Below are 27,362 nucleotides of genomic sequence, written 5' to 3'. Positions count from 1 at the left end.
TTTCAACATCACTAGCAATAGAAGCTAAAATAATACATTACTAAATTTGTGTAATGAGTTAATTCCATGAAATATTTGTTAAATTGGTTTCATAGCAAAGGGCTAAGAACATATGGTATGCAAGTTGCATAAATCCATTTATGGATTAAAGCAAGCATCTCGCTCATATAACAAACTTTGTGATCAAGCAGTCAAGTCCTTTGACTTTGATCAAAATGAGAATGAACCTTGTATACACAAAAAGGTGTAAGGAAGCATGATGGTCTTTATGGTCTCGTATGTTAATGATATTCTACTCATTAGTAATGATGTAGGGTTATTATCATCAGTCAAGATCTGGTTGTCTACTCAGTTCTAAATAAAGGATCTAGAAGAAGCGCAGAATATTTTTGGGATTAAGGTCCTTAGAGAAGGTAAGAATAGGAAACTGACACTGTCTCAAGCCACCTACATAGAGAAATTTTTTGTTAAGTATGTGATGCAGGATTCCAAGAAGGATTTGTTATCCTTCAAGCATGAAATTCCTCTTTCTTAGGATCAGTGTCCTAAGACACCTAAGGAGATATCATTGTTCTACATTTCCGCAATGGGTAGCCTTATGTATTTGATATTATGTACTAGGTTAGATATTTGCTTTGTAGTAGGTATGGTAAGTAGATATCAATCAATTCCAAGCCCAAAACACTAAACAATTTCAAGCATATATTCAAGTATCTTAGGAGAACGAGGGATTATATGTTTGTGTTCCAGAGCGACAAGTTAGTACCTAGGGAGTACACAGATTTAGACTTATAGTATGATAAGGATTCTCATCAGTTTACTTTCGTTTTTTTTTTTTTTTTTTTTTTTTACTCTTGGTGATGCTGTTGTTGGTTGGACGAGTTTGAAGCAATCTTGTATTGTTGACTCCACTATGAAAGTCAAGTATGTTTCAACTTTTGAAGTAGCAAAGGAAGTTGTTTGACTCAAAAAGTTCTTCATGAGACTAGGGGTTATACCCTTGGTTGTACAACCCATGATATTGTTTTTTTAACAATAATGGAATCCTAAAACAATCTAAAGAACCAAGAAACCATCAGAAAGGTAAACACATTGAGAGGAAATACCACTTGATTCATGAAATAATTCAAAGAGGTGATATAATGGTTGAGAAGATACTCTCTATGGATAACCCAGAGGATTCCTTCACCCAAACAGAGATAAGAAGAGTTTTGATAGTCTCAAGGATAGCATAGGTGTTAGATTCATACTTACCTAGTATACTTTAGAGGCATGATGTTTTGAGGGCTAGTAGGAGATTGTTAGAATAAAATCCTTAAAAGCATGACATAATGTAATAAACTTTTAGATTTTATTATTAATTAATAAGGTTTCAGTTCACTTTTATATATTTCCATGCATTATACCTTGTAAGCATTCTGACTTGTATCTATTGCATTGTACATGACTTGGATGAATTAAAAATTACATAGAAGATCTAGGTCATGAGTTCCTAGCAAGTAGATGACTTGTTCATAGTCAGTTCATGGGTTTAGGCAACTCATTAGAGGTTCTAATATACTACCTTCTAATTGGAAGATGGTTGGTCTTGGCCATCGAGATAGATTTCCCATGAGTGAGTGCATTGATGTGTATGGTTGCACATTGGACAAGACTTACGATGAGTCATGACTTAAGGTTATCAAGTAGTCATGACTTTACCAAGTTGCTTCATTGTGTTATCTCTTAACCATGATAGAATATTGAGTTTACACTAAAGTTAGTGGTGGTTTTGACCTATAGGTGAGATTGAAAGTTGATTATATATTCCTATAGATTGGGTCACTATTGATGGAAGCCAATAGTAATAGGTATTTTCAATAAAGGTATCATGATATTTCATAGGATTGAGATAGAGTGTCTCCTTAGGTGATCCTAATAAGATGTATTCATATAAATTATGGTCATAGTAGTTCCTTAAGTGGAACTTGACATAGGCTCTTTGAGAGCTAAGATATGTCAATTAAACACATAATAAAATGATCAATAACTCAAGGATTGTAGTGTTGGCATCTTAGATCTAAGCAACAGAAGCAATACCAATTTTTAAAATACATTGATCTTTAGGGTTAAAGTATTACCCTTTAGGTTTGAATGTTCTTAAACCTTATATCCAAGTGTTGAAGAATCAATTGATGTCATTGAAAGTCTCATAGACCCATGATTTTTCATTCGATGACTCAATTTCATTCCTTAGCACACAAACAATGGGAAGTTTAAGAGGGTGGAGGCTAGGACTCTCTCTTCTCTTTAGGTAGTGGAAGACAAAAAGTGATGGAAACCCTAATCCCTATGGGATATTTATAAGGTTCTTGATTGGGTTTAAATCACTTAAGTCCACATGGGCTTGGGTCATTTAATCAAACCTAAATTATGTCCTAATTGATTAATTAACCCAATATGGTCTACTAATGAATCAAATAGCTCAATCTAGAGACCTTATTCACTTATCCCTATGCAACATTGCATAATTACCAAAATGCCTTTATGCATAAAAGTGAACCTAAAGTCAATTTAACCCTCATAACTCGTACCAATAAGGCATTTGAGCTCAAAACGGGGACCACTGGGCCCATAAGAGTACTAGCTCCCTTAGAATCCATTTTTAAAGTTTATTCAACATCTCATTACAAAGAATCAACCGAACTCCAGTATCCTATGTAAATAACAACGAAACACTATGTACTTGGGCCCATGACCTACTATCCATTGCATTCAGTCTTCCCATGAACTAGTGTCTATAGTCTAACAAAGTGAAAACTATCAAACTTTCAAAACTACCTCTACTATTGTTGTGTTACAAATCATTCTATTGTGTGTTCAATTGACATGTCTTAGCTCTCAAAAAGTCTAAGTCAAGTTCCACTTAAGAAACTACTATGATCATAGTTTCCATAAATACACTTTCTTAGGATTACCTAAGGAAACACTTTGTCTCATTCCCATGAAATATCATGGTGTCTTTATTGAGAATACTTATTGCTACTGGCTTTCATCAATAATAACTCAATATATAGGAAATATATGATCAGCTTATGATCTCACCCGTAGGTCAAACCCACTACTAACTTTAGGACAAGTTCAATATTCTTTCAAGGTTAAGAGACGACACAATGAAGTAGCTTGGTGAAGTCATGACTACTTGAGAACCTTAAGTCATGACTCACCGTAGGTCCTATCCAATGTATAACCATACACTCTAGTGTACTTACCATGGGAAACCTATCCTGATAACCAAGACCAGTCATCCCTCTAATTAAGAGGTGGTGCACTATAGCCTTTAATAGGTTGCTTAGACCTATGAACCAATTGTGAACAAGTCATCCATTTGTAAGGAACTTGTGAATTGGATCTTTTGTGCAAGTGTTAATGCACCCAAATCACGTACAATGCAAAAGATGTTAGGTGAGAATGCTCATAGAGTGTAATGCATGGAACAAAGATAGACAAAAGTGAAATTAGAATATCATTAAACAATAAATTTCAAATTTGTTACATCATGTCAGGCTTTTAAGTACCCTATCCTAACATGTAGAGGTAGTCTTGAAAGGCTAATAGTTTTCACCTTGTTAGACTACAAACACCAATTCATGAGGAGATTAAACATAATGGATAGTATGTCACAAACCCGAGCATATAGTATCACATTGTTAGTTACATAAAATATTGAAGTTCGGTTGATTTTCTATAGTGAGATGTTAAATCAACTTCATAATTGGATTCTAAGGGAGTCAATACTTCTATAGGTCCCAATGGTCACTTATACCATGATGGCACTGATTATAAGGGTTGGATTGGCTCTAGGTTCACTTTTATGCATAAGTGCATTTTGGTAATTACATAAGGTTGCATAAGAGTAAGTAAACAAGGTCTCTGGATTGAGCTAATTGATTAATTAGTAGGCTCTGTTGTGTCAATTAATTAATTAAAACTCATTTTGGACTAGATTAAGTGACATAAGCCTTTAGTGGGCTCGAGTCACTTAAGCCTAGTAGGGAACCCTATAAATACCCTCTTAGGGGTTAACGTTTTTAGAACTTTTCCATAGAACCGTCTTCTACCTCCAAAGAGAGAGAGAAAGTCATAGCCTTTACCATTTTTTCCCCTTTATCAAAAGTGTGACAAATCAAGGTTCGAGTTATCGAGCTAAAGAGTTTGGGTCTACAAGACTTCCTACAATAACAATCCTCATCTTCATTATCTAGAATTGTTTCGGGAACATCTAAATCTGAGGTACGATATTTGTTAACACTTCTTGAATCCTCTTAAAAGTTTAAAAATACAATTTTTCTACTATGCATATGATTTAAAAAAGCCTAAGATAGTTTCACATGTTCCTAACCTAATCTGCGTTTGGGAAATAGAGAGACCTACGTTTCCCTACACTTTAGTAGGGTTACATCTTAATCAAAGTACATCCTTGATGTACTTAAGAAAACTGCAATGTCAAATGCCAAAGCTAATTCTACTCTACTATGTTCCAACAAAATGTTTTCCCTTCATGATGGTATTCCATTCTCTAATCTCACTTCATATAGAAGTACAATCAAACCTTTACAATATCTAACTATGACACACCCGAACATTGCATTTTCTATCAATAAACTTATCCAATTCCTATATGATCTAACTAAAAATCATTGTAAAAGAGTTCTTCATCACTTAAAGGCACCATTGATCTTAATATTCTCTTAAAACCTGCATTATGTCATCTTAAAGGATTTTTTTTTTTTTATGTTGATTGGGTTAGTAGCATTGATGATCCTTACTCCACCTATGGCTATTGTATCTACTTAGCATGAAACTTGCTTACTTGAAGCTCTCAAAAACAAAAAGTTGTGGCTCACTCATCTATGGAGGCAAAGTATCACACCTTAGCTCAAGCCGCAACAAAGATTGTGTGGCTTCAATCTATTTTCATTAAACTAGGGATCACAATATCTCTTCAATCCCTGTTTTGTGGTGTGATAATCAAAGTGCTAGTTCCTTGGCTTTTAATATTGTGTTTTATGCTAAAACAAAACATATCGAGATCCATGTACATTTTGTTCATGAATGAATTGTTGCTAATAAGCTTAATGTTCAATATTAATATTTTCCAACTAATGATCAAGTAGTTGTATATATATCAACTCCTTTAGATTTGTACTTTGTTATGTACATTAACTTATAGGATAACATGATTAATGGAAGTATAAAATATAATTATCTACCTTAATTAGGTGATGTTGGATGCACTTTTTATTTCTTATTTTTAAAAAAATAAAAACTCCTACACAAAATATAACATGTCTTATACTTACCTCATACTCTTAAAATATAAGTTTATACAAAATATAGAGATTCTTATACAAAAAGTAAGTATATAAGTTGTGTGATTGAAAACACTTTTAAAATTTTTCTTAATTGAAGTAAAAAAATTTCAGTCAGTACATTTTTAAAGATTTTCAAACTGAAAGAAGTTCACTTCTTCAAAATTTAAAAATTTAAAAATAATTTTTAAGAGTACAAGGTAAATATAAGAATTTTTCTATTTAATTTGTGTAGGAGTTTTTTTTTTTTTTTTTAAATAAAAAATAAAAAAGGTAACCAAACACATCCTTAGTGTACTATAACATGATGTGATAAAGAAATTAAAAAGGAGGTAGAATTGGCATTAACTCAATGTATGCCTGGTTTAGAATGAAAATTAATAATGAGATAAATAAATATTTATATGGATATAGTTTAAATAAAATTATGAATTGGCTTTCAAATTGAATAGTTTGATTTAGAAAATATATTGTTTCTATTTGTTGAGATAAATATTTTTATTTGGCATTTATACATGAGAAAAAAATAAATGAAATAAAATTTGTGCTTCATATAACCATGAAGCACGTAACTTTCAATTATGGATAAAGTAGTCCTTGAGGCTAACCTCATCTCAAGTTCACGGGATTCTTGACCTCACTCTATTTCTCACATTTTGTCATGCAATTTTTCATCTGCCAACTTCCAATCTTTCAAATAACATTGCTTCTGCCATTTAGGTTAAGCTGCTACTCCTGAGCTCATGTTTGTTACATGGGAACATAAAATTGTAATGAAATTTTTTTTTTTTCATTCTCGTCTTTTCTTGAATAAAAATGAATTTGATTATTCTAATTCTTGTATTCAAATGTATACAAAAATGTGCGATTAAAATAATTATTTATTTTCATTTCAATGATAAGTAACAACCGAAACGAGAATGAAAAAATAAATAAATTAACAATAATATTCATACATATAATTGAAATTTTTTTTTTTTTAATTCTTATATTATATACAATTTAAAATAATCTTTTATTTTTATTTTAAAAAAGAAACATAGTAAGAGTTGTTTTTGCTAATTAAATAAAAACCCATATGGGCTTGTGATTTAAAAACAAAATTGATCTTTAAAAATTAATCCTACTATTTGGTTGTTATAGTTGAGAAACAATTTTTAAAAACAAAATAATAAGTTACAAAAATTTTAAAAATAGTATTAATAATTATTAATTTTAAAATATTACTATATATTTTTATAAGATGTTAATATCCATATTTTGATAATATTTATATAAAAATAATAATTTATGATTATATCATAATATTACTATTCATATTTTAGTAAAAATTATTTATTTACTATTCATAAATAATAATTTTATTTTGTAATAAAAAGCAAAGGATGAAGTTACAGCCTCCCTTAGGAGATACACAATGAGAACCATTAGTAAGAGTATGAATACTCTGTTTATTGCACCAAAAATATCAGCTCAACAAAACTGCTCCCTCCCCTTTATTTCAACCACCAACGGAGTTTTAAGGGTTCTAATCCAACCAGAGAAAAATCAACAGCTTCTATGGACACTTCTGTATTGATGAACAAAAGAAAAGAAAGGATTTGACGGATCTAACTTGACTTTGGCTGGGTGTATCGCAATATCCCATAGACGTCAATGATGCCGGGAGGGAAAACAGTATCAGTTGCAGCTCTGACAGCAACTTTAGCCACCGACTTTACATTAACTGGTGGAGTGAAGAGGGGTCCTACAAGTGGGACTTGGTTCAGTGGTTTTGCATGTTTGAGAACCTACATGGGTAAGTAAAATATGATTAGAAACTGACTAAAAACAAAGAACAGATGATTTCTTCGTTGCTGGCATACTAATGTTTCAGTGAAGGAAGCAAGATATTAATTGGCTTAATAAATAAATCACATAGAGGAAGAACATGAGATTTACCATTTCCAACGGAGAGCCAATCACTCCGAGAGGTAACTTCATGCTCCCAACTTGGCGAGTCCCATATATAAATCCAGGCCTCAAAATTACACCTGAGAAAGGAAAAAAAAAAATTCATGTATTCTGAGTGTCACATTGTAAAGAGAGCCATGTTATATTTATCACTTACCATACCTCAGGTTGTAATTTCAACTACACCCAATTTTTGTTTTTGCCAAAGATTAGAGCCAAAAGAAAAATTACACAGAACAACTGTAAGGCCAACTAAGCTTGATGTTTTTATTGGGCAGCAAAGAAAAATATTCAATGAATCTATAGTGAAAAAATGTATGATGTTAAAATGGATTAGCTGCAGCACATCTGAAGGCATAGCAAGAAAATGCACGCATTTGCTAGGAGGTAAAAGGCAACATAAATTGACAATCAGATGAGAATATGACGTTAAAGATGGTTTAGCCATCTGCAGTGAAGGCCAATGACGAATGGCTTGCACCAACATAGAGAATGAGTTTATTCAAATTGGAAGTCGAGGAAAAACAAGAGAAAAGTGGGTTGAGGTAGTAAGAGAGAAAAAAATGATTGCCAAGGATTTAACAGAGATTCTGGAACTTAATGGAGCTGAATGAGGACCTGGAATTCATGTACAGACTTTTCTAGTTAAGTTGTTCTTGGATGGATACTTCTTTCACTTCTCAAACTTTATAGTAGTCTCCTTTGCTCTCAATTATATCAACTGTCAATTGGTCTAAAATGTTAGGCAGTGTTTGTGAAGAAGCTCACCTCCATATGGAAATTTGGTCAATAGCTCCGTCTCAGCAGCTCTCTACACAAAAATAAGAAAACCAACATTTTCATGAGAACAAATTAAACGAAAAAAGGTAAAACTTCAACTGTCATACATCACTGATCTCTTTCTCCTTTACATGACAAAGATATTATCATGATTGATGTACAGTCAGAATAGAGAGGCAAGCGTTACCACTTGGTAAGAGAAACTAAGGATCTGTTTATAAACTCTTCTTGAAAACAGTTTTCTATCCTAAATAACAAAAAAATTATTTATTTATTTATTTTTTATTAACACAACTTTTTAATTGTTTTTTCAATAAAAATAGGTTGTTTTGGAACTAACTTGAAGTATTTTCATATACCTGTTGTAGAGTGTTTTGAGAAATAATTGAAAATATGAAGAATACTTGGAGAACTTTTATACTGTACATAAGTGCACACTAATAAGCTAAGAAAACTGTTACCTATATTTAAATTCTCTAAGGCTATGTTTGATTGCCGGAAAAGTACTAAGGGAAAAAAAATGCTAAGGAAATTGGTTATCTCATGTTCGATTTTATTATAAAAAATACAAAATAAAATCAAATATAATTAAAATTAGTTAGAAATTTATGCATCTTAAAATTATTTAATCTCTCTATAATCAAGAAAAATAAGTGAAATGAATTTGAAGAAGCATGTAAAAACAATTTATTGACTTTAAAAAATAAATAAATAAGATAAAGAGAGAGAAGCATCCATAATAAATGTGTGAGTCTTCATTTTATATTTTTATTGCTTTTTAATAGGCAAATAAGCATTGTCTTGATAAAAATACACCCAAGAAAAAAGGGGCCCATATTGAGTACAAGTGGGGTATGCAGAAGGCGCCAAAATGGTGAGAGAAAAATAAATAAATAAAACATCCTCAATGACAATCTACTATCTAGACCCTAACCAATAAATGAGGTCCAACAAAAAAATACTGTCAAGAAAAGTTTGTCAACATGAAGAACCATCAAAAAGAGGTCAGGACCATTAGAGAATGGTGCATTTGAGAGTATTCTTAATCAAATAATCTGAGTACACCACACCACCAAAGTATCTACCATTACATTCTTCCCATATGATCCAAACTGACATAGGGGGGCTGTCATCCAAACTTTCCTCTTCCTCCCCACTAAAACTACCATGTCAGCCCTAGAGAGTCTCCCCCACTGAATTGAAGAGAATCCAAGATATTTTGGAAAGAATAAACAAAAGATACCACAGTCCACTTGCTATTCCACACTGGCTAAGGATGCGATTAGCCGATTATTCTTCTCCCTTACGCTTGCAGCAACTAATTGCAAGAGAACACCTCCTTTTCTTAAGTCGATCTAATGTCAGAATCCTTCCCTTAAGCTGCTTCTCAAGCAAACAAGTCTATCTTGGAAGGTGACACAGAGCTACAAACCTCCTTCAAGGGGAAAGCCTCTCCAGCACCTGTCTCCATAGCATGATAGAAGGATCTAAAAGAGAACTACCCATCCATCCTTGGAACCTTTCCAAATCAACCTATCCTCATCTTCTTCAAGTCCCCCTTCCTTATAAAGCCTCCTAAGAAACCCTTTAACACTTTCTACTTCCCTATCTTTTAACTACCATAAGAAACATTGGTTCTTGAGATCCTACGCACTTGAAGGGAAAGCATTGTTAGAAGCTGCAATGGAATACTGAGAAGGGAAAGCCTCCCTCAAAGGAGAGTCACCACGCCAAATTGCCAAAACTTAAAAGTTTTCTCCCACGGCCCACCTCTAGCCTGGTTTTGGCATGGAATGCCCTTCCATCCTCTTCTTATTGCTTTCCACAAACCAAACCATAGCCTGCCCTCCCTCCATTAAAACACCAACCTCCCAACTCTACCACAGATCAAACAAAGACAATTAAAACACTAAAAAGGTTTTGGCATGAGTATAGTTAAATATCATATTACATTTAGCATAAAACTAACAAGATCAGTAAAACTAACAATATCATATAGTAATATAGCTATATATTGTAAGGAAATCCTTTAAAACACAAGGACTTATTGTTTCAATTTTAGCAAACTATAAGTTTCTATTCACACACATAAAATTTTAAATCAAAACTTCTAACATCTAACATATGAATACTTTAGAACAAGTGAAGTTTGCCAATAAAACATGTGTTCATATAACATATAATAATAATGCATCATCATCATTACTAACATATATATTAATATAATAAGAGAAAATCATATAACCATAAACCACCTAAAAAAATAGAATTTTTGAGAACTTTAACATTTTTAGGTTTCAGAACAAGTACAGGTTGGGAAAATAATCTCATCTGCATGCACTCCAACAGTAACATTACCACAATTCCAAGACTATCCACCTCTTCTACCACCAACCAATGAATTTTTTATTTTTTTTTTTTAACTTTGACATGATAAATCAATTGGCTCACATCATGCTTGTCAACTTTTTTTTCTTTTTTCTTTTTTCTTTTTTCACTCCTCCCCCATATTACCTCAAGTGACGCCTCATTTTTTTTTTCTTAATATGTTCTCTCCTATAACCTTCTTAATTTCATTTTTTTTACTCTTTCATCTTTTCATATTTATTGATTTTAATTATTTATGAATATTTTAATCACAAAATAATAATATATAATAAATAATTAATGAAAACAAATTTGATATCTACATAAAACATAATGAAAAAATTTAGAGATTTAAGATATAAGATTTTATATATTCATACTAAATAAAATATTTATTTATTTTATAAATCTTATCACATATAAATTAAATAAAAATATATTTATCATATTATTTTATTGTTTATATTATTTAAAAATTTAAAAATTTCATGTAAAAATCAGACTCAATAATCATGGTTTTAGCTTTTTGCTTACGGTTCTAACTTGATCATGATTCTAACCTTTTGCTTGGTTAAATGTTTTAATTTTCTATTTATATAAAATAAAATATATTTTTCATGCATAATTGTATTTAATATTTTATATTAATTTTCTCTTCTTTTTAATAGGAATTAAAATTTTTGCAGGCCGAAATTACACACCTATCAAGTGTGTAACTTTTAAGATACACAACTTAAATTCCTAACTACTTTAAGATGCACTAACTTAGTGTTTTAGGAGGGTGCACTATTTTTGTCTGACACAAAAAGGTATGCAACTTTAGTCTATATAAATTTTAATTTTAATAAATTTAAGAGAAAATTAATATAAATATTAAATATATCTTTTTATGAAAAAAAAAATATATATATATATATATATATGTATATATATTATTTTATAAAAATTAAAAATTAAAAATCTTAACCAAGAAAAAAATTAGAACCATGGTCAAGTTTTTATTTTATATAAATAAAAAAATTAAATATTTTAACCAAGCAAAAAGTTAGAACCATAGTTTAGTTAGAATCATACAAAAAAAACTAAAATCATAATCATTAACTCTGATTTTCACATAAAATTTTAAAAATTTAAATAATATAAATAATAAAATCATATGACAAAGATATTTTTATTTAATTCTTATGTGATAAGATTTATAAAATAAATAAATATTTTAGTTAGCACGAATATAGAAAATCTTATGTCCTAAACCTCAAAATTTGTTCATTTATGTATTTATGTTTACATTAAACTTGTTCTCATTAATTATTTATTGCATATTATTATTGTGTGTTTAAAGTGTCCATAAATAATTAAAATCAATAAATATAAACAAATGAAAGGGTGAAAAAATATAAAGTTGAAAAGGTTTTATGAGAGAACGTATAGCCAACATATTGAAAAAAGAAAAAAGGTGAAGCATAACTAGAAGGTAATATGAAGGAGAAAACAAAAAGAACAAAAAAGAAAAAAAAAAATATTCGACAAGCATGTCGTAAGCCACTTGACTTGTTGTGTCAAAGCTAATATGTGTGTGTGTGTGTGTGTGTGTGTGTGTGTGTGTGTGTGTGTGCGCCTTAGAATTATGGTAATGTTACTATTAGAGTGCATGTGGGTAGGATTATTTTCCCTAACTTGTATGTGTTCTGAATTCCATTTTTTTAGGTACTATATGGTTACATGATTTTCCCATATAATAATGAAGATTTAAACGCAATTGAAAATTTAAAAATCTATAATGAAAAAGGGAAAAGAACTGTTAACAAATTATTTGTTAGTAAAATTAATCTTCCAAGAAAAGGAAATTTTAGTCCACGGTAAAATTATTGTAAGAAGGATCGATATTAAAAATAATAATAATTTAAGGGTAAAAATCGAGTTTAAAATTGATAACAATTTTAGAAACCACTTAACTTTGTGGCTGTGAGCATTTAAGTCCGTGTTACTTAGGCTCCATTTGGGAAAATTCTTTGCTTTTGGCTCTAACTAAAATCTATCTCACATCTCAAATCTCAAATTTGAAGTACAAGAACTCACCTAAAAAATGGCCTTGAATGGTACTTGGATGACCTTTTTTTCCATCAAAAACTGAGGTAAATAATTGATTTCATTGATGCTAAACAATTTAGATTACATTGGTAAATAAAAACTTTTGTTAGTATATTCTAGGAAATTACATATGCTGTTTAGCCATTAAGCAGCATAATTCTAAGGTCAATGATAGCCTACATCACTACAATTAAAGGTAGAATACATACAAGGAAATAACACAAAAATAATTTGAAGTCATAGGAAATTAATATGGCAAAATGTCAACACCCCCATTCAAGTTGGCCCAAAAATGTTTTCTATTACCAACTTGCTTAGAATTAACTGAAATACAGACCTTGGCAACCCTTTAGTAAGGATATCAACAAGTTGATCCCTCGAAGCAATATAAGGAATGCAAATCTCTCCATTTTTAATCTTTTCTTTAATAAAGTGTTGATCAATCTTCACAAGCTTTGTTTGATCGTGATGGACAAGATTATGTGCAATGCTTATAGCATATTTGTTATCACAATATAGCTTGATATGATCTACTATCTTTATTCCCAAATCTAAAAGGATGATCTTTATCCAAAGAAGTTTGCATATCCCTTGAGCTAGTGATCTAAATTCCACTTTGGCATTTGATCTCGTCACCACAAATTGTTTCTTGCTCCTCTATGTGACAAGACCACCTCCAACAACCATGAAGTATCCACTAGTGGACCTTCAATTGGTGATAGTCCAAGCCCAATTTGCATCACTATAAGCTTCTACTTCCAATTTTCCACCTTTTCTAAATAAAATGCCCTTTCATAATGCTGACTTTAAATACTTAAGGATTCAGTAAGCAGCTTCCATGTGTTTTTCCTATGGTGCATGCATAAATTGGCTTACCACACTAACTAGATAGACAATATTGGGTCTAGTATAAGAGAGATAAGTATCTCAAAACTGACAGAGAAGTATCAGCAATTTGTTGCATGGTTTGAAAGATTAGCTCAATCACTCTTCAAATTTGGTTTTCATCTAAGTCAAGGAGATCGTGCTCTTTTCTTTAGAAGATAATCCATAGGGAATTTGCCGATTTGACTATACTTTTTGTTCGTGTAGACAATGTCATTATAATGGGTGATGATAGTGAGGAAGTTCAGAAACTAAAGGTCAAGTCGGCCAAAGAAAATTATAGATCTAGATACTCTGCATTATTTTTTAGGAACCAAAGTGGCTAGGTCAAAAGAAGAGATTTACCTATTCCAAAGGAAATATGTCCTAGATCTTCTCAAGGGAACTGGAATGCTTGGAAGCAAGCCTACAAAAACTCCTATTGATCTAAACCACAAGCTCAATACAGTTACAGATGGTGCTCTAATGGATAAAAAAAAGGTACCAAAGAATTGTGGGAAGATTAATTTGTCTTTCCTGCCTGAACAAAAAACTTACAAAGCCTATTATAAAGTGTGATTAGTTAGTTCATGCACTACTCTTTAGAAACTCACATGGAAGCAGCTGAAAAAACACTGCAGCAATCCCTAAAAGCTACTCCTGGAAGTGGATTTCTATTTTCTCAAAATGGTCATGTGGACGCGGAAGCATATGTGGATGTTGATTATAGTGGCTCTATGATTGACAGAAGATCAACTTTGGCTATTGTACTCTTGTTGGAGGTAACTTAGTAATTTGGAGGAGTAAGAAGCAACCTATGGTGGCCAGGTCAAGTGTGGAAGCTGAATATGAAGCCATGACACTTGGAATATGTGAGTTGATATGGATAAAGAAATTATTGAGGGGGTTGCACATAGAATCAAAGGGTCGCCCTATCAAGCTATATTGTGATAACAAGACTACCATAAGCATTGCATACAATCCGCTGCAGCATGATAGAATAAATGTATCAAGATAAATACACTTCATCAAAGAGAAAAATTGCTAGTGGAGTGATTTGCACTCCATTCATTTCTTCCAAGTTGCAGCTAGTGGATGTCTTCACTAAAGGAGTTCCTAATCCAGGGTTTGGCTCAATGATCAACAAGCTAGGAATGAAGGACATTTTAGAACCAACTTGAGGGGGAGTGTTGGAAATCAGCTACTAATTTGAACCTTGATTCTAGGGGTATCTTTTACTAGTCTAAGACAATTTAGGAAATTTTGACTTAATCAAACTTAGTAATTAGGTTGACAAATATTCCTAGCACTGGTTTAGGAAGTTTATACTTATTCTTTTCTTAGATTATTTCTTCTATATAAAGATGTATACTATATTGTGAATAACTCTATTGTGGATAATATAACATTCTTTCAATTGGATTCTAAACCAACAAGTGTTCTTTCAAATGGATAATGCTTCCACTTTTCCTAATACTTAAATGAATTAGGAGGGTATTGCCTTGCTACAGAAAACAGAAGAAATTATTCAACTTTTATGATAAATACCCTTCAATGTCAGGTTGATTCCATTCTCTTGTGCCCAAGTTTAGTTTCTATTTACTGACCGATAATTTAGATAGTGTTATGATAGTACCTTTCCCTCATAATATCCTTGCAGTAAATAATTTGCCACACCAAAGTCAGCCGCAGAGATATAAACAAATCTTTTCACACCTGTTGACAAGAATGAATTACTACCAATTACTCAAATAAATAATCAGGGGAATGCTAGAAATTGAAGTGACTAAAAAGAAAAACTATTCCTTTCACCATCAAGCCTAAACCACTCTCCCATCACCCTCTATCAAGCTTGAGGTAAGGTACTATAAGACAACAAAATAAACATCTACATTATGAAGAAGAATCTTGAGGCACCCAAAATTATATTTATAATTGTAGACAAAGAGCTGATATCAGGGAGCCAAACTTTTAACAAGCAAGTGGGGGAAATTATTAAAAATCTTTATGTCCCATTGAGTAGAGAAGGGAATGTAGGTATGGGCAACACAAGTCAAATGACACACGGCTGTGGCTATTTTGTTATATATATATATGCACTCTTTTTAAATTTCTCATGCTGGAATCTGCATGTAATATATCTATGCCCCAGGTCCTTGTTACCAGCCTTTAATGTTTAATATATTGAGAAATTACAAAGATGGTTTTTTTGGGGAGGGTAGATAAGAACAGTCTTGTGTAAAATTTCGTTTATCAGGTAAAAATTCTGGGCCAAGACTCAAAAGGTTTACACCTCTTACAGGTTGGATGATTACAACTACGGCTTCCTTAAGTGGTGCCCAACAGGAAGTTGGATGATTGCAAAGCAACCTCAGCTTGCTGATGACATGTGTACCCTACAAGGCTTATGAAACAACGACCTTAAGAGAGAGATTTGTGAAGAGAGAGAGAGAGAAAAGGGAGAATCCCTAATTATTGTTATTGAAAAACTGTAAGAAATACACATTGGACTTGGGTATATATATACATGCTAGTGGGACCCACAATACAGTAAGGAAAGAAAAGGAAAAGGAAAAGTAAATAACCTAAATAACTATACATTATCTAACACTCCCCCTCAAGCTGGAGCATATATGTTATATGCACCAAGTTTGTTACAAATGTATTTAATTCTAGGACCTCTGAGAGATTTAGCAAAAATATCTGCTAGTTGATCATTTGAATTGACAAAACTAGTCGCTACACATCCTGATGCGATCTTCTCTCTAATGAAGTGACAGTCAACTTCAATGTGTTTGGTCCTTTCATGGAAGACTGGATTGGATGCAATATGCAAAGCGGCTTGGTTGTCACAGATGAGCTTCATTTGTTCATCCTTTCCAAATCTCAACTCCCGAAGAAGATATTTCAGCCATATGAGTTCACATGTTGCCAGAGCCATAGCTCGATACTCGGCTTCAGAACTAGATCTGGCCACTACATCTTGTTTCTTACTCTTCCAAGATATTAGGTTACCTCCAATAAAAACACAATACCCGGAAGTGGAACATCTATCTGTGGGTGAGCCAGCCTAATCTGCATCTGTGTAACCAACAACTTGGGTATGACCTCTGTTCTTGTACAACACACCTTGGTCTGGTGTGCTTTTGATATATCGAAGAATGCGGATTACAGCATCCCAATGGCTATCACATGGTGACTGTAGGAATTGACTAACAACACTTACAGGAAAAGAAATGTCTGGACGAGTAATGGTGAGGTAGTTCAGTTTACCTACAAGTCGTCGATATCTCCCAGGATCTCCTAAAGGCTCCCCTTGTCCTGGTATAAGTTTGACATTTGGATCCATAGGAGTGTCTACCGGTTTACAGTCTAACATACCGGTTTCTTCCAAGATGTGTAAAGCATACTTCCTTTGGGAAAGAACCACACCGAAGCTGGATTGAGCTATCTCAATCCCTAAGAAATACTTGAGTTTCCCCAAGTCTTTATTCTGAAAGTGGGTGAAAAGGTGTTGCTTTAGGTTCTGAATACCATTCTGATCACTGCCTGTAATGAGGATGTCGTCCACATAAACTACCAGATAAATACACTGCCCTGAAGAGTTATGATGATAGAAAACGGAATGGTCTGCTGTACTGCGGAACATGCCAAACTCCTGAACAACAGAACTAAAACGATTAAACCATGCTCGAGGAGATTGTTTCAAGTCATATAGAGAACGGCGTAACCTGCACACTAAACCAGACTCCCCCTGAGCAACAAAACCAGGTGGTTGCTCCATATAAACTTCCTCAACAAGATCCCCATGAAGGAAAGCATTTTTAATATCTAACTGATAAAGAGGCCAAGAACGCATAGCAGCCATGGAGAGCAATAGGCGAACAGAAGCGATCTTGGCAACAGGAGAGAAAGTGTCACCATAATTAGAACCATAAACCTGAGTATAGCCTTTAGCAACTAAGCGAGCCTTAAGGCAATCAACCTGACCATCAGGGTCAACCTTAACTGTGTAGACCCAACAACAACCAACTGTAGATTTACCAGAGGGTAAAACAACAAGATCCCAAGTGTCATTGGAGTGTAAAGCAGTCATTTCATCTACCATTGCCTGTTGCCAGCCTGAATGGGAAAGAGCCTCAAGGGTGCTCTTGGGAAGAGAAACAGAAGATATAGCAGAAACAAATGCAGAATAGGGTGAAGATAATCGATGGTAACTCAAAAAATTGTAAATGGGATGAGGATTACGAGTAAATCGATTACCTTTCCGAAGAGCAATGGGTAAGTCAGCAGAAGGAGGCAGAACCAGGGCAGGAGAAGCTGAAGGGATAGGAGGTGAGTCAGCAGGTACCGCGGCCAAAGAAGGAGGAACAGCGACACGATGACGGCGATGATAAACCTGAAGTGGGCAAGAAGGCACTGCATCAGGTGGGGAGAGAATGGGAAGGGGTAAGACTTCAGAAACAGGAAGAGACTCAGAGGTGGAGAAAAACGGTGAGTCCTCAAAGAAAGTGACATCAGCGGAGAGAAAGTAGCGATGAGTCTCAGAGGAATAACAACGATAACTCTTTTGAAGTCTAGAATATCCCAAGAAGATGCATTTTGTGGCTCTGGCAGAAAGTTTGTCCTGTCCAGGAGTGAGAATATGAACAAAGCAAGTACAACCAAAAACACGAGGAGGAAGGAAATAAAATGGCTGGTCAAGGAAAAGAAGGGAATGAGGAATCTAATCGTGTAATACAGATGAGGGCATACAATTAATCAAATAACATGCTGTAAGAACAGCATTCCCCCAAATACGAAAAGGAACATGACTATGTAGAAGGAGAGTACGAGCTGTCTCAACAAGATGTCGATTCTTACGTTCAGCTACCCCATTTTGTTGAGGAGTATGAGCACAAGAAGACTGATGAATGATCCCATGTTGGGGCATAAATGAAGTAAATGGTGCAGAAAAATATTCCCTGGCATTGTCACTGCGCAACACACGAATAGAAATATTGAACTGGGTTTGGATTTCAGCATAAAATTTCTGGAAAATAGAGAATAACTCTTCTCGATTTTTCATTAAAAATAACCAAGTACATCGAGAATAGTCATCAATGAAAGTGACAAAATACTGAAATCCTAAAGTAGACGCGGTCCGACAAGGACCCCAAACATCAGTGTGGACAAGTTCAAAAGGAGACTTTGCCCGATTATTCAAACGCTTTGGGAACGCGACACGAGTATGTTTCCCAAGCTGACAAGACTCACATGCAAGCGACGACAAAGATGAAAAACTAGGGACCATTTTCTGGAACTTGGATAGACTAGGGTGGCCCAGGCAACTGTGGATGAGGAGGGGAGCATCAATGGAAATGCAAACTACAGGTGAAGGCGAGGTAAGGTGATAGAGGCCTTGAGACTCACGTCCTATGCCAATCGTCTTCCCCGTACTCCGGTCCTGCAAGGTCACAAATTTATCAGAGAAAGTGATATAACAGTTAAGAGTGCGAGTTATTTTGCTGATGGAAATAAGATTAAAAAGACACTCAGGGGCATAAAGGACAGAATGGAGAGGTAGGGAAGGGAGAGGATAAGCGAAACCAAAACCTTTAGCCATAGTTTGGGAACCATTAGCTAAAGTAACAATAGGTAAGGCAGAGGTAGTAGTAATAGAAGAGAAAAGATCCTTATTACCAGATATGTGATCAGAAGCGCCAGAATCTAGAATCCAAGGTCCAAGAGAAAATGTGTGGGTAAGACAAGCAGAAGCATTACCAGTCTGGGCAACAGATGCAACAGAAGCTGACTTGGTGGCCTGATAGCGGAGATAGTCGTCATACTCACTGTCAATGAGGAAAATACCCTGAGATGTGGAGGAACTGGGAGGCTGAGGCGACTGAGGATCAGATGACTGGGCCACGTGGGTAGTGTGGGGAGGCCGCCCATGTAACTGATAACACCGATCACAAGTGTGGCCAAGCTTATTGCAATAGGTGCAATGAGGACATTGGCCTCTACCTCAGTTACCACTGCGTCCTCCTCGAGAGTTAGTTTGAGAAACTAACACAGAAGAATCTGAAGTGTTATCAGATGGCAACGTCTGAGTGGAGGAGATACGGAGGAGGCGAGCAAACACATCATCCAAGGATGTAACGGAGGAACTGCCAAGAATCTGATCGCGAACGGTCTCGAGATCTGGACGAAGGCCAATAAGCGTAAGAACCATGAAGAACTTGTTAATCTGTATGCATTGATCCCCAACATCAGTAGTAAGAGGCATCACGGTCAAGAATTCCTCCTTAAGAGAGGCAATCTGGCCAATATAAATAGATAAATCCATGTCTTGTTGTCTGACATTAACAATAGAAGAAGCCACCTTATAAAGACGTTGGATATCATTCGTGTATAGCCCTTTCGCCTGATTCTAAAATTTAAAGCATGTTTTGTAGGCCCGAAGATGATGCAGAATCTTAGGATCAACTGATTTCCATAACACACTACATAACTGTGCATCTATCTTCCTCCATTGTACTCTGTCAACCTAAGGGATATCCGCCTCCTGCGTAACAAGGTGATCCTCATAACCTTGACTCATAAACCAAAGCTCCACAGAGGCAGACTAGGACAAATAATTTTCACTGCCAACCAATTTCTTTGAAGTAATCATAGGGGATCCAGATATGACAGAGGAAAAAGTGGAACTTTTAGTAGCCATATCTACTTATCTGGTGAATGAAATACGTTTGGATCGAAGAGAGCCCTAATACGGCTTATCGCGGACTTCCTAAGACACGTGCAGGGCTCGAGGTGGAGAGAAAGTCACCGGAGGTCGCCGGAAAGGCGGTTTAGAGGGTCGGCGGAGACAAAAAAAACCCCAAAAAATGCACTTTTAGGGCTCAGACGACACAAGCGCATATGGAGAGTGGTTAGACGGCGTCAGGCGAGGCTGGAGGTGGAAGCACGTGGCCAGAAAGTGCCCCAGGCGCCCTCCGGCACTGGCGCGTGAGATTCAGGCCGCAGGAGAAGAGTCGCGCGTGGCCGGCGCGTGGCTGGGATTCTTCCTCCGGTGCTTTGAGAAAAGTTAAAGATCTCCTCCTTGCGCACCTGATGGCATGGTCGGTGTCGGAAAAGGACTTCACCGGAAGTCGCCGGAAAATGTCGCCGGAAAGGTCGCCGGCGGTGAGGGTTTTCTGACGGCGATACGGTTGATCGGAAGCTTTAGGAGATGGGAAGGGTGACCGGAATGAAACACGGTCACTGAAAGATTTCCCAGAATGGATTCACGGATAAACCGAAAATAATTAGGGTTTTTTCTCCCTAGGCTCTGAGACCATGTAAAGAGAGAGAGAGAGAGAGAAAAAGGAGAATCCCTAATTATTGTTATTGAAAAACTGTAAGAAATACACATTGGACTTGGGTATATATATACATGTTAGTGGGACCCACAATACAAAAAGGAAAGAAAAGGAAAAGGAAAAGTAAATAACCTAAATAACTATACATTATCTAACAAGATTCTTAACTTTGAAATACAAATGTGAAGCATAAAATATGATTGGAGACAAGGTGTTGGATAAGATTCATGCCAAGTCTCTAAAGAATCGCTTCTACAAAGGAACATATTATTATCAACATTTATAAAGGAAGACGGGGATTTGTCTAATAACCAACTTTTGACATGATTAAGAGAAAGATAGAAGAACGAGTTTTGACCCTTTTAGGTGTTTGAACAATTCACCCTATCCAAGGGAGAATATAAAGGGTGCATGATAGAACAGTTGTCTGATAACCATTATTGGTACACTACCTAATAAATTAAGCTTTTGCTTTAATTACTGATTTAACGTGGTACAAATCACTAATTACTATTTGTTTGTCTGTGATTGCTTGATTGGTTCTCCACATAAGAGGAGGGGCCCATTCCCAAATAACTTCAACTTTTTGGGTTGGGTAATTTCACAAAAACCGCATGAGTGCCCTCTGCAGATATTTTGAAATGATCAATCCATTTTAAATAGCCTGGAAACAGAACTACTTCTCAGAAATTTGGAAATACCAGTTATCTAAGGGGTAGAAAATTTTCATATGGGCATTGGCGAGTAATGAAACCTCAATAGTTAATCTTCAAACTCATCCATCATTAGTGAGTAGCATAAAAAAAAAGGATCAATAGTCCCTTACTATATTACAGTCTTAATTGACCAGTTCATTTGCAAAGAAAATGGCTTTTTTGGTGAATGGTTTGGAATATACATATTTTATGGCCGATTTCATAGTCAGAGTTTCTAATGATGTGCTTCTTTTGCATGCAAAATGAAAGAGGGGAAATGTTCTGAATTCAGAACTAAAGCTTTTTGGTGACTGGGAAGTGCCTCCAGACCCCTGAACAGCTGCAAAAAGTGGGCCCAGTCAATGAGCATTTTGGATGAGTGGTGAAGCAATCTAGAATTCTTCCTTGTGCCCAATGTAGGGGATCCAGGGAGAGTAAACTAGAAGAAAATGAATGTTCTTTGAGAGTGATAACTTCTGATGATATAAATGGATATGGAGTTACTTTTAGTACACAGAAAATCGGTTTCATGTATGGAAAATTTTGAAGATACAGAGTGCATCAAAGTCAAGAAAATTAGTTTAGGTTTATCTTACACATTTATATATGATTTGTCTTACTCTTCAGACATTGTTTCTATCTAGGACAGCCTGAGTAATTTACTCACTAAACCAGTTATTCTTCAAGAGGTAAAAGAAATAATAGTTTATTGAACTGAAAAGGGATACCTTTTTCTGCAGCAGCTCTGATTGCATTTATGTTTGCAGTTCCATTGATCTTATACATGTATGAGCTTGAGCCAAAACCACCAACACAAGAGATCTACAAATTTGAATTGCACTAATTAAAATAAAAATAAAATAAATAAATAAATAGAAAAAAAGAAAAAAAAAACTGATATTAAACCAGCACACTTAACTTTTCTCCACTAAAAAATATCCCAGGGCAAAGAATATGATGACTATAAAATTGAGATCACGTAAGAGGAAAAAACAAGAGCCCAAAAAACTACATAGTAGCCTTGCTAAAGAAATTATTGCATTTCACATTGCTCCCCATGCAAGAATCATAAATAGAACCTTCTGCTCTAATGAAATGCCAAGATAAAGGCAACCCTAGTGCATGCAAAAGCATACCAAATACCTTATACCCCAGTCATCAACAGTGAAGATTCAAGTTAGGATCTCTTTCCTTATGGGCATAATGTATTGCCAAGATAAATTTAGCACCCATGTCAATGGGAATTCCTTTTAGTATGGAATGCATAATATCAGCGCAAAGGTAATCATAAGAATTTCTTTTTATAGCATCAAAAGCATGAATTGTCAAGAATACATTCAATTCAAGAATTTTTTTGAAGGACAAATATTTGAAAATGCAACCAGAAATAGTCTTTTATTTAAAACATAATCACTGACTGAAATGAACAAAGCTCCACTCCAATGACTTGAAGTTCAAGAAATTTAAAGGATTTCAATTTGCCCAAAAATTTACCAGTTCTACATTGAAAATATTGTCAGTAATCAGGGAAGGGAGAAAGGGAAAAATTAAAGAAAATGAAAAACCTCAACTCTACTACCATAGGATTAATTGATCAATGTAAATAGGAGCCACCAAAAGAATGTTGCATAATCCAGAATGGGGATAAGAATTGGGTAGGCGTAAGCCGAATTTTATTCAGAAGTCAGGAACACTATTTAAGAAAATTAAAATTTGTAACTCATTAAGATCACATTAGTAGACTCTTGGAGTTAGCAGCCCCACCAATGTGATGGAAGTCGCATATGACTCTACTGATCAGGGATCTCTGAATTGGAGCTAGATCGAGGAATATGGCAAATGATTGAGACTTGAGAACCTTCTAGAATTCTGATAAGTCGTGGAACAGCAAAATGACCAAGACCACCCACTTGAAACAATCCAAAACCTACAAAATTTTCTAGGCCGGAATACAATTGCAATAACCACTTAAGCTATGTTTGGTTCATGGAAAATTTGAGGGAAAATGCAAAGGAAAGAAAATAGAAAGAAAAAGTAAAAGGGAAATAAAAAATAGATTTAAAAAATCAATAAATTATTTTTATATATTACCTTATGCTCATTTCACTAATTTTAACTCTTCTATATAAAGATTAAATTATTTGAAAATGCATAAGTTTCTAACTAATTTTAATTGTATTCAATTTTCTTTCGTATTTTCCATCATAAAACCAAACATCTTATCTCTCTCTTTTTCTTTTTTTCTTTTTTTTGGTCTTTCTTAGCGCTTTCCTATGGAAAAAATTACTTGGGAGAATAAATTTCTTAGTCATTTGAGAAAATTACTTGTGAGGATGTAGAAAATAGACCAATGATAACCAAAATAGACATGTTATAATAGCAATAGGAAAATCACTGAAAATCATGGGAGAGAAAATAAAGTCACTGAACACTCTTCATCCTCACTCACCCCACCCCATCCTCTTTTTTCCTTCTCCAAAACTTAAAGATAAAAAACACAAAAAAAAAAAAAAACGATGACTATGAGTACTACAAAGGAACCTAAAAATCCTTTTTAGTATAAAAGGAACAAAAAAAAAAAATTTTTTTTTTTTGGGGGGGGGGGGGGGGGGACAGTAACAATTTCCAGCATTTATGGAATCAAAAACCGATTACAAAATAAAGACACTTGCAACAAAAGAAGTATATGGATCAGAAATACAAATAAATAAAAATATACATAACAAGTTTGCATCCATTCCATTTGACAACAATGCTAAAGCTATGTTGAAGAGTTAAAGGACTACATACAACAGAAGTCACCCCACTCAGCGCTTCCTTCCATGAATCAGATGAAAGAAGGTTTCCTGCCAAGAGGAAGAAAGTATGAGAGTTTTACAACTTTTCCCATGAATAGCATAATCAAACAATACATTGTAAAGACAGCAAACCTCGATGCCACTCTATGTTGTTAGCCCAAGGATCATTTATAGATGACCTACCAGACCTGAAAAAAACAAAAAAAAAAACAACCACTTCAGGAAACTGAAAGGAACAAGATTATACATATACACAAAATACTAGAGAGAGAATGGTGAGGACGTTGAAGGTCTCTGTGGAGAGGAAGACCTTCTTGGTTAGGTTTGAAGGTGAGTCCGGTGGTATTTGGTGCTCGCTTACAGAGCACAGTAAAGGCTTTGTTTTCACCTTGGGCTTTGAGAAGGAAGAGGCTGGCTGGTTGATTGAACATTTGACAAAGGCCATCGAGCTAAAGAGTTACATGGGTTTCAACAGAAAATACAGAGGAAAATCCAGAGTTCATTTAATGGAGGTATGCTTCAACAACCATGGTAGGTTTATAAGGCTTTTGGAGTTTGCCTCCAACAGAAAGTCAACTTTCCTGGTAATACCTGAGGGCGTGAAGGGCAAGGGATGGGAGCAACTAAAAAATGAGTTGTCTTCAATGCAAGTGGTCCCTCCTCGAATATAGATGAAAAGGGAAGGCAGTGCAGGGATGAAAGCATAAATCACAAACATGTAGGTCCCTTGTACTGGTCCTTCGCGAATTTAGTCAGGGAGGAAGGACCGAGGAGAGGAGGCCTTGTTCCAGTTGGGAGATGGGCGAGAGATGTGGTGTGCAAATGCCCCGCTGATTTTGTTAACTGGGCTGAGGTTGGCCGTGCTCTGGCGAAAAGATTAGGGCAAAAAGGTGTGGTGACTATCGTCCCTTTCTTTGGCAGAAAAGGTTTATTTTTTGTAGAAACTATAGAGGAAGCTTTCTCTCTCCAAGATTTAAGGTTTCTCAAGATTAAGGGAGGGTATACAACCCATTTGAGAAGGTGGCCGCCAAGGGAAAATTCAGAAATCGTGGGGAAGTTCAGAGGAGGATGGATTGAATTATGGGGATTGCCCTTTCATTTATGGTCTAAGCAACATCTAAAGAAAATTGTGGATCAGTGGGGGATAGTGATAAAGATCAACTGGCGAATGTTGAAATTGTATGATCTTCATAAGGCAAGGGTGAGAATTTTAATGAAGGAATGGTAAGTTCTTCTCGCATTGATTGAGGTGTTAGATGGGGGATGGGTTTTTACAATTTTAGTTGCAATGGTTGGAGTTGAAGACGATAAGCGAGGTAGAGAAATAGATGAGTCAACTCGGGAGGATTATGAGCCTCACTCGTGGACAGGTGGCAGAAGGCTGGTTGTGAAAGCTAAATCAACGACTAAAGGACGGTCTTCTGTTGGGGCAACTGGCAGAATGAAAGAGGGTGGAGAAAGTCAAAAGATTGAAGAAGTTTCCATGGGGACACATGGCAAGAGAAGAACGGAAGTGGGGAACAGCTGGTTCCAACCCTCCTTTTCGTTCAATTCGAATTCAAATAAACAGAGAATAGGACCTATTGGGCCAAAGCAGGTTGGTGAAGTTTGGGCCGGAGGGGACAAGGCCCACTCAAATGATGAGAAGTGGTATTGGGCCTCTAATGCAATGCAAGAGAGAAGGGCCCAATCTCCTCATAAACCCAGACCACTGGTGGAAGCAAATTTGGGTTGGGAAAGGGGTGTGAATTTAGAAGGCCTGTTACCGATGTTGGGCCAAGAAATGTGACGAAAACAGCCCATTTCTGAGAAGGGCTCTTTAAGCAGAGAAGACTCCTCTGTATCGGGAAAGGGGAAGGCAATGTCAGAGGTCTCTGTTTCTCAGTTGAGGGGTTCCTCAATGAAGTTCGGTTCAAAGAAGCTATGGACTACTCTTATTCCTCCAATTTCTAGAGGCTGACAAGGAGTTCAAAGTCGAAGCGAGCCTCTAACGTATGAGATTCCAGCTTCTGATTTTGTTGCTCCTCCAAAGGACGATGCTTTCGAAGCAGGAACACAGACGAAACGAAGGTTTAGTGCGAGTCCTCTTACTTTCAGTAGATTGTCAGGGTTCTGAAAAAGTTGTTCGGGGAAAGGAGCTTCGTCGACAAGAGGAGACACGGATAATCAACAAAGGTCTTCTCTTAAGGCTTCTATACTTTCAAAGGGGAAGGAGAAATTGTGCAAATCCTCTAACATTGAAGAAAGAGCAGGCTCTAAGGGTTTCAAGGGTTTTGTTCATCATGGCTCTTCAGTCACGGTTTTTCCTTCTAATCCAGTAACCAGAGAAAAAGGGCTCAACTCTGTGGGGACTCGTGGAATGATCGTAGTGGAAAACTTTGAGGTATCTTATTCTCCACATTCTCACTCTTCTTTGTCAATTCCCCTCACCCCCCTCCCCTCCCTTGGCTTGGCACTTCCACCTCTGAGTCCTTCTGATCCCATTCTTCTCAATTCAGTAATTCAGTCTCAGTATCCTACGAAATCTCAAGTTATTTTTGAAATGTTTTTCAAAAAAATTGACGATGGTGCTTTATGTCAAGATTCTGTTGGCAATCCTAACCTAGATGTTGTGGAGTCCCAATTAGCTCGTCTGAACCAAATGTTTGAGGGTATTAACTCCCTTAAGACCATGCCCAGCACGCCTATTGAGGCCCCCAACCTGGTTACAGTTAGCCAGGGTAAAGCTGAGTTTTCCCCTTTGGGTGGGTTCCAAATAGAAGGCTTTTCTCCCAACAAAATGGCTAAAGTTCGTGAGGTCTTAAATTCTCTGGATATTAAGGTGTATTCTAGGCGGAAGAACAAATTCTCCACTGGTATTTGAGACCTGTTGGAACTGGTATGGAGGTTTAGGGTTAGAGAGGTTTATCCATGAAAATCATTAGTTGGAATACTAGGGGTTTGGGATCTAGGAAAAAATGAAGGGTGGTTAAAGATTTTTTACGGCTTCAAAATCTGGATGTTGTGATGTTTCAGGAAACAAAAAGGGAGGTGTGTGACAGAAGGTTTGTTAGTAGTGTCTAGTCGGTTAGGAATAAGGAGTGGGCTACTCTTCCAACGTGCGGGGCTTCAGGTGGGATT

General features: G+C 35.5%; 1 protein-coding gene across 1 annotated transcript in view; it reads right to left on the bottom strand.

The window, feature by feature from the left end:
• Nucleotides 1-6,778: 6,778 nt before the first annotated feature.
• Nucleotides 6,779-27,362, bottom strand: part of LOC100263954 (uncharacterized protein At1g32220, chloroplastic) — a 39,332-nt gene continuing 18,748 nt past the window's right edge. The window contains exons 4-10 of the mRNA XM_002263783.4: nucleotides 24,375-24,430; nucleotides 24,235-24,290; nucleotides 22,173-22,266; nucleotides 15,043-15,122; nucleotides 8,073-8,115; nucleotides 7,293-7,384; nucleotides 6,779-7,141 (exon numbers count right to left, since the gene is read on the bottom strand). Coding sequence (XP_002263819.1) covers nucleotides 6,962-7,141; nucleotides 7,293-7,384; nucleotides 8,073-8,115; nucleotides 15,043-15,122; nucleotides 22,173-22,266; nucleotides 24,235-24,290; nucleotides 24,375-24,430 — 601 coding nt within the window. The 3' untranslated portion in view covers nucleotides 6,779-6,961. The remainder of the gene's footprint in view (nucleotides 7,142-7,292; nucleotides 7,385-8,072; nucleotides 8,116-15,042; nucleotides 15,123-22,172; nucleotides 22,267-24,234; nucleotides 24,291-24,374; nucleotides 24,431-27,362) is intronic.

This window comes from Vitis vinifera, chromosome 4 (assembly GCF_030704535.1).
Source record: "Vitis vinifera cultivar Pinot Noir 40024 chromosome 4, ASM3070453v1".
Taxonomy (NCBI): Eukaryota; Viridiplantae; Streptophyta; class Magnoliopsida; order Vitales; family Vitaceae; genus Vitis; species Vitis vinifera.
This window is presented reverse-complemented; position numbering and strand designations above follow the sequence as displayed.